This window comes from Galeopterus variegatus, unplaced genomic scaffold, assembly GCF_000696425.1.
Source record: "Galeopterus variegatus unplaced genomic scaffold, G_variegatus-3.0.2 Scaffold13411, whole genome shotgun sequence".
NCBI classification, from domain to species: domain Eukaryota; kingdom Metazoa; phylum Chordata; class Mammalia; order Dermoptera; family Cynocephalidae; genus Galeopterus; species Galeopterus variegatus.
The window spans coordinates 25263-34061 of record NW_007739522.1 but is presented as its reverse complement, the minus strand read 5'-3'; the positions used below and the strand labels follow the sequence as shown (position 1 = coordinate 34061).

The 8799-nt window shown below is 43.3% G+C and overlaps 1 protein-coding gene across 1 annotated transcript in view; it reads left to right on the top strand.

The window, feature by feature from the left end:
• The first annotated feature begins 3106 nt into the window (after positions 1 to 3106).
• LOC103581592 (myomegalin) overlaps positions 3107 to 8799 on the top strand; it is a 6972-nt gene continuing 1279 nt past the window's right edge. The window contains exons 1-5 of the mRNA XM_008563388.1: positions 3107 to 3373; positions 5353 to 5469; positions 6019 to 6245; positions 7235 to 7378; positions 8481 to 8619. Of these exons, the coding sequence (XP_008561610.1) occupies positions 3178 to 3373; positions 5353 to 5469; positions 6019 to 6245; positions 7235 to 7378; positions 8481 to 8619 (823 nt within the window). The 5' untranslated portion in view covers positions 3107 to 3177. The remainder of the gene's footprint in view (positions 3374 to 5352; positions 5470 to 6018; positions 6246 to 7234; positions 7379 to 8480; positions 8620 to 8799) is intronic.

The window sequence follows — 8799 nt, the reverse complement described above, 5'->3', positions numbered from 1 at the left end:
CATAAATAGAGACTTGTAGGAATGGCCAAGTGAGGGTTTAACTCTCTTACTTTCAGTCAGTGAAATTGACCTCCCTGTGAAGAGGCAGGAATGTCAAAATAAGACAAGAAGGCCTTATGGAGTTTAAATTAATTAGCTCACATAAAAGAATTTTAACGTAACTGTTCAGAGGGATAACACTTAAATCTACCAGACTAAAAATTTTGGTTGGGATGACCTCAAAACACAACACAACCTCTGAATGATTAAAACCTAGACTAGACCAATTGAAGCAACATAACCATTTATTGACCCAAACAATTTGATCAATGGAATAATTTACCCTAGGGATAACTGTGCAATCCTCTTTTAGAGTTCATATTGACGATAGGGTTTATGACCTTGATGTTGAATCAAGACATCCCAATGGTGTGACCACTGTTAATGGTTTGTTTGTTCAACTACTAAAGTCCCACATCATCTAAGGTCAGACCGGAGGAATCCAGGTCAGATTCTAATAGGCTGTGTTGTGCTCGAGGTCAACCCAACCAAAATTTTAATATTTCTCCCAGTATGAAAGGATAAGAGAAATAAGGCTCACTTCAAAAATCGCCTTCAATTTAATAGATATTATCTCAATCTAATGCATTACTACATGCCCTGACTAAAAACAAGGCTTGTAAGATGGCAGAGCCCAGTAATTGCATAAAACTTTAAACTTTATAATCAGTTCAACTTCTCTTCTTAACAATATGTTTATGATTAATCTTCTGCTTATCATTCCCATACTTGCTATAGCATTTCTAGCGTTAATTGAACAAAAAGTGTTAGGTTACATAGAACTTTGTAAAGGACAAAATATTGTTGGTCCCCATGGCCTACTTTACTCCTTCTCTGGTACAATAAAACTATTCATTAAAGAACCATTATGACTACTAACATCTTACATAATTCTATATACCATTGTACCTACCCTCACCCTTGTGCTAATCTTATGAATTTCATTACCCATAGTCACTAATTAACATAAATATAGGAATATTATTCATTTTAGGCATAGCAAGCGTGGCTGTGTATTCTATCTTCTGATTAGAATGAGCATCAGATTCAAAATACACATTAATCTATGCACTGTGAGCATTAGCAGGGTTGATTTAATATGAAGTTACTCTAGCCATTATCTACTATCAGTTATCTTAATAAATAGGTCATTTACACTATCAACTTTAATTACTGCCCGAGAATATATGACTATTTTTCCATCATGACCCTTAGCCATAATATGATTTATTTCAACATTAGTAGAAACTAATTGGCTCCATTTGATATAATAGAAGGTAAATCAGAACTTGTATAAGGTTTTAATGTTGAGTATGCTGCAAGCCCACTTGCCCTATTTTTTATAACAGAGTACACCAGCATCATAATGAAAATGCTGTAACCATGATCCTTTTCCTAGGAGCACCACCTGATTCCGGACACTGGAAATTTACACAATCAATTTTGTCATGAAAACGTGTCTCCTAACTAGCTTATTGTTATAAGTTTGAGCATCATACCCACAATTCCAGTATGATCAACTTATATGCCTTCTATGAAATTTTTTTAGCATTCACATTAGCCTTATGCATATGACATATCTCTATACCTATTTTACTATCAAGTATTCCACTACAAGCATAAAAAACATGTCTGATAAAAGTGTTACTTTGACAGAGTAAATAATAGAGGTTTAAATTCTCTTTTTTCTGTAATTATAGGAATTGAATCTGCTCTTATGAATTCAAAAATCTCCACACTACCTAGTACACCATATTCTTTAGTAAGGTCAGCTAAATAAGCTATCAGGCCCATACCCTGAAAATGTTAGTTTATACCCTTCCTGTACTAATTAATCCTCTAATCTTTTCCGCCATTCTATTTAACCTCCTTATAGGAACCATAGTAACAATATTTAGCTCACACTGACTAATGATATGAATAGGACTAGAAATAAATATGTTAGCCATTATTTCCATTTTAATCAAAAAAGCAAACCCATAATCCACAGAAGCAGCTACTAAATATTTCTTAATACAAGCAACTGCATCTGGACTCCTATTAATAGCCATCATAATTAATGTATTATATTCTGGGCAATGCACAGTCATAAAAATTCCTAACTTGACAGCCTTCCTAATAATTACTGTGACACTAATTATAAAACTTGGACTATCCCAATTGCATTTTTGAGTCCCAGAAGTGACACAAGGGATTTCACTAATATCAGGTAAAATCCTACTAACTTGACAAAAACTGGCACCAATTTCAATTATATTTCAGGTATCATCAATTGATCACTTAATACATAATAACTAAAGATAATACTAATAACAGTGTATTATCAATTCTAGTAGGAGGATGAGGAGGACTTAATCAAGTACAACTACAAAAAATCCTGGCCCCTTGATCATTTGCACACATAGGCTGAATAACCATCTTTATATGTAACCCCACCACAATAATCTTAAACTTACTAATTTACGTTATTTTAACAGTTACCATGTTCATAATATTTAATTTAAACAAAACTACAACAGTGCTCTCATTATCACACACATGAAACAAATTACCACTAATAACCTCCATAATCCTTATATCCTTATTATCCTTGGGAGGCCTACCTCCACTTAATGATTTCTTCCCAAATGAATCATTATTCAGGAATTAACAGAAAAGGCCACCTCTTTCTCCTCTTTGATTTCTGAGTGTAGAGGTCATTAAATCCCCTTCTCCCTCCCCCCTACCCTTCTCTAGTTCAATGCCGACTTCCTGCCTTGGAGGATCCTGCTCTCTAGCCTGCATGACTAAGGTTAATGTGGAGATGAACTAATAGGCTTGTCCTCATCCGCCATTCATATGCCCTCCAGGTGCATGAAGGTAATTTGGACCTCAGGGAAATTCCAGACTGGATGTGTGCCATCTCATTGTGCCTCCGGCTCTACCCAGGAATGGTGACATCTTTATCACAGATGTGTTGCTGTTGTGTGTTGCCTAGGACCCCAAAATTACGGTGGAGTTCTTGGCAGAAAGGAATTTGACAGAGAAGTGTCCTGACAAGTGTTTGCAAATACTTGGGTCAGTGCTAACAGATCCCTCCTCTCTCTCCTTTCAGCTTATAGCCCAAGTGCCTGTCACCAAGTCCCTTTGAGCTGTGACATGAGCCACCTGGTGGCAGAGATCCGAGCTCTGAGAGGGCAGCTGGAGCAGAGCATTCAGGTGAACACTCGTCTGCGACTGCAGCTGGAGCAACAGTTGGATGGTGGTGCCAGCAAAGCCAGCCTCAGCCACTCCTCCATCAACCAGAGCTTCCCTGTCTACATTGACCCTGGAAACAAGCAGTCACTCTTCCAAGGTAGAAAGGAAAAGGAGTTACCAGGATGTCTGCGGTAGAGGAGTAATCTTGCCCCTCTCATGCTTCATAGGGTCAGGTTGCAATTGAAGCTGCTTTAGTATAGCATCCTTGAGTGAGATCACGCGATTTAGAGTCAGACCTGGCTCCAGATTCTGAGTTTGCCACTTACAGGCTGTTTGCTTTGGGTGTTTAAGCCTTAGTTTTCTCATCTTTAAGATGGGGATAGTAAATAATATATACCTTGTATGGTTATTTGGAGCATTAAATGAAATAATTTACAAGTGCCTGGCACAATAGGAATTGCTTAGCAATTAGCAGCTGTCTATGTTAATATTTATTCCTTGTATTTGTGAAGTGCTTTAAAATGTACCAAGTATTTTCAAATATATAATTTCATCTGAGGTAGGGCAGGTTTTACTGTCTCTGCATTTCACATGAGAAAACTTAGACATTGAGACATTAATGGACAAACTAGGGTTTACAAGAGTTAGAAACAGAACCAGGATTGGAAGCAGATGTGTTAATTTCTGATCTGTGTTTTGTCCACCTCAGCATGCTCTGTCTCAGTGTTGTTGACCTTCCCAGACCCTCTAGGTTGGCTTGTCTCTTCCTCACCTGTGGGGGACTCAGTGTGGCACACTGTTCCTGTCCCTGAAGAACCAGGGCTATAGGAAAGTAATGGATGGAGGCATGTTTATTCCGGGTGGCAGCTGTTCACTTCCTCTGCCCTACCGCCTTCAGACAGGCATATTTGACCAAGTTTCACCCTCTCTTCTCTGTATCCCTCATCAATCTCACTTCCCTCAGTTTTAATTTCAGTGTTAATAATGCCTGAACTCCAGTCTCTTGACACATTCAATTTCTACTTCCTCTTCTTTTTCCTTTTGATACTCCATTCATTTCACCATCCCCACTCACCACCATGGCCATATCCTCAATTTTATTCTAATCAGGAATCACTTCTGCTCAGGTTTCTCTAAAACTGAGATTTCAAACTCTCATGCCTGTTTTTCCTGTTCATGTTAATTCTTATTTGTCTTTGGTTCTGGTAGATGCTCATTTATCAGACAATGACCTTATCTGACCAAATGAAGGTGACAATCATATGATCATGTTTTCATGGCCTTTAATGAAGAAAAAGTATGTGGACTGCCTAGCGTAGCACCTGGCCCCAGGAACAGCTCAGTGTACGTTAGGTGGATGCCCACCCTCTTCAGGGCTGCCATGATGGGTGCAGTGTTGAGTTCCGTCTCCTCCTCTTCCCTCTAACCAGGCTTTCCCCTCTCGCTGGCTTCCCACACAACAGCCAAGACTCAGCTCCACTGGCTCAGTCCCTGATCCTCCTCCCCCACCCCAGAGGCCTAAGCTGGAAAGCAGGCTCAGAGCCACACTTGACACAGCAGGACGTTTGCTGCTTTCTTTGTGATACATTCCAGCTCCTCCATGGTTGGGTTGCTTTCTGTTCTCCAGTAGGGCACCTTTAACCAATCAAGCCTTCTGCCTCCTTTCTTCTCATACAACTGAATTTTTTACTCATACTAACATGTGACAGTTGTGAGTAGTTGTTGAGTTTAATCCCCCATACATCCATTTATTCTTTGATTTGACATTTTAGCATATATACTGTGTATATTTATTTATATTTATATTTACTTGCAAGGTATTGTATTAGAAACTACATACAAGTTATACTCAAAACTGGGTTTATAAAAATATACTTCATTATTTTTCAAACTGAAAGTTGCTTTCTCAAGGAACACCTTTCAATTAGAGGAATATCTTTTTGTTCTGACAAATGGAAACATAGGAAACTAAGGATTGGTTGGCTGTTGCTTTTGATTGTGGTTTGTGGATTATAATGATGTAGGAGGTGAGTCACGTCGCCTGAGATCTTAGATGGTAAAGACAAGGCTCTGCCTGTGCTTGCAGTGCAGTGTGTTCCAGCGTTCCTGAAAACTGTGCTTGTCTTTACTCCCTAGATTCAGTTGCTTCCCCTCCTGTCCGGGATGTTGGCATGGCTTCTCCAGCTGCAGAATTCCCCTGCTCTTCTTCCTCTGCTCCGGGCTCAGAAGCTGAGATCTGCAACAGGACAAATGGTAAATATGACACCTAAAGGGCACAGGTATGGATGAAGAAAAATTACAAACCGTTCTTGTCTATATACACATGACTTGAATTTCGAGATTTTTCTCTGTGTGCCCCAAGGCCTTCCGTGCTACTCACGTGCCCTCTGTCGTGCCTTTCTTGTCATTATTCTTCCTCCTGCAGTTTTCCTGCTGCTCTGCTTTGGCTTCGCTGCACTGTACACTACATTCTTGAAAGTGCTCTCCCTATCCAGCTTGATTTCCTTGTCTGCCTCTCCTCTACCCTGAAATTTATTATCAATAATAATTATCCTGACAATTTCATGTGTCCGTATGTATAAAAATTTGTCTCCTTGCAAATATATCATTATGAGATGATGTAAAAAAGATTATAAAATATAGAAACCAGAATATCTCTATGGACTTCACACCACCCTTGTTTATTCCAAGGCTGCCTTTCTTGTTTCCTGCCTCTTTCACCCTCTCTTTTGGATTGGAGCCTACTGAGGATATTATTATGAGTAACAGCAGATTCTGTGTTGTTGTGGTTTTCTTTTTCAGGTCTGGGTTTGGAAGCTTCTCCAGTAATGAAGAGCCCTCCCAAGCTGGAGGGTGATGCTCCTGATGGCTCCTTTGCCAATAAGCACGGCCGCCATGTCATTGGCCACGTGGATGACTATAGTGCCCTAAGACAGCAGATCGGGGAGGGCAAACTGCTGGTCAGAAAGATAGCTTCTCTTGTGAGAGCAGCACGCTCCTTCCCTGGCCTAGAAGCTCCAGGCACAGAGGTAACCAAAGCTGTAGCTTTTAGGTCACTCTTTCATTGTGTCCTTTCTTCCTCTGATTTTAGTTCCTTTTCCCACTCCTTGTTTTCGTGCTCTCTATCTCCCAGCAGCTGAAGAAGCATCTTCTGCTTATACCCTGCCCAGCCCTTTCTTCTCTGTCTTCTGTTCTCATGTAGTTCTGCTCTGTTCCACTTGATGCTGGCTGGATATTTTCCCCTCATGCCACAGAAAATCCAGTCTGTACTGTTGTCATCAGCACTAGAGCAGTTGTTAAGTGTCAACACATATGTGTGCTGCCATGAGCACCCTTTGGGAATGCATTACCTGTTACAGTCACATGGGCACATGGCCTTCTGTGGGCAGAGTGAAATCAGTCAGAGGGACAAAAACTGAGGGATTTGTAGCCTCATGGGCCACATGTGTGAAAGGGGTGAGAAGCCTGGCAGCCGTGGGATTTCCTCTTCAGCCTGCACAGGGGGAGGGAGAGCAGTCAGCAAAGCTTCTCAGAGCTCTTCACCATTGAGGGAGACCAGGCACCAGTGGTTGTGCTGTCTGAGCCACTAGAGACCCTGGTGTACAGGGACAGCCCTGCCTGCAAGGAGCCTCCACACCCAAGGCTCAACACATGTCCAGGTAGACAAGTACAATCAAGGGCTACAGGCCCAGTGTGAGAAGTCGTCCTCTGGATGTGAGGGCACCTGTGCAGAAGTGGCCATTCATCCCAGGCAAGGAAGGTGCCAGGCTCATGGAGGACATGACAAAGGGGATGTGTTTTGAAAGGCTTGGAGGTTTTCCAGGTACAGGAGGGCATTCCAGGTAGGGGGAGCAGCACCTCAGTCCTGGGAGCTGCAGATGGCGAGTGAGGGTCTCCTAGGTTCGTGCAGGCCTATGTTCTGTGCCTCACTCACAGAGGAAGCTTGAGCCCTGTGCTGGGGAAGCAAAAGTGAACTCTCAGTTCCCGTGATGTCCTGGCTCCCTCTGCTCTTCCCCAGGTGCTGGGCAGCAAGGGCATCCATGAACTTCGCAGCAGCGCCAGTGCCCTGCACCACACCCTAGAGGAATCGGCTTCCCTCCTTACCATGTTCTGGAGAGCGGCCTTGCCAAACTCCCACAGCCCTGCTCTGCCTGGCACAGTGGTAAGAGGCCAGCGTCCATTACTGCATCATACCCAGCTCTCTGCCTTAGTGTTGTTCTCTCTCCTCAGTCCCACAGCTTTCTGTAGATCAGGAGCCCCATGGTGAGATGGGATCCATAGAACCTTAGGGGAGTTTCCCTGCAGGACTGCCCCTGATCATAGCGGCTGCTTTCATTGCAGTTCTGACTACATCCCTTCTCCTCCCACCCCCCCTGGCCTCTGTGTTAAGAAATCAAAGAGGAGAAGGACAGGGTTTGGAGAAGCAGAGACATATAGTAACCCTGGTAATCCATAAATGTTCATCAATTTCTGCACTTCTCTGATGTTTGGCTGAGCTGAAATTCAGAGACATGTTAAAGCTTCATTGCCTCCTTCTCCCACCCTTCAGGTCTGCATACTCAAATAATCACAGAATGTGACCATGACACTATGAGCCTCTGTTAGCCACCCTGCAATCCCAGCACGTCACTTAAATTTGCATACTAGGGCCAGGCCAAGGGAACGTCAACCACCCCTCAGAATGGTCTCAGATCTGAGGCTGGCTCTGGGCAGACCCTTGGGCAGGCAGGTTTCCAGATCCCATCCCCAGGGATTCCACCTCCAGATTATTGTTACCTTTACCTTTACCTTTATGACTCAACTATGCTATTTCAGGGAGGAGGTGCTTTGCCATCTGCATTTTAGCACAAATATTTACTAACTTGCTAACTGTCCTCAGGCCAGCCCTATCTCCCCAGACATAATGGTCCTGGATTCCCAAGTCTTCCTGTGGTGGGGGGAGTGAGAGAACTAATTCCAGAACTAAATTCGGCTGTTGTTCATAGTTGGGAGTTTCATTCTGACCTTGAGCCAGGTTCTGCTCACAATAGGAGTGTAGGCCTGTGCTAGTCTGCATGGGGACTTCCAGGCTCTCAGTATTCCTGCCTCTGGGGACATTCCAAACCATCCTCAGCCAGAAGGTTTTAGAGGCTTTAGTGAAGGGAATCCAGGGCATAGATAGTTGAGAAGTTTGTGGAATCCTGCTTTGGATTGGAAGGAGCTACACAGCATGGGGTACTTTAGGCCTGCTGACTGTGGACTGAGAGCCTGTCCCTCCTCCCCAGGGAGAGTCAATGGAAAGAGAACTTCTGGATCTGAGAACCAAAGTATCCAAACAGGAGAGACTTCTTCAGAGCACAGTGGAGCATCTGAAGACTGCAACCCAGCAGAAGGAGAGCATGGAGCAGTTCATCATCAGCCAATGTAGGTGGCCTGAGCCAGGCAATGGGAAACGAAAGGGGGTGGTCTTCTAGACACGCCCCTTGTGCCGCGGATGAACAGAGCCCAGAACGGCTCGGGGATGTCAGGAGGAGAGAGACTGACAGGATGTCCCTGAACGTCCTGTGCCTCCAGTGACTGTGGATGCAGAGGGAGAGGAGGATG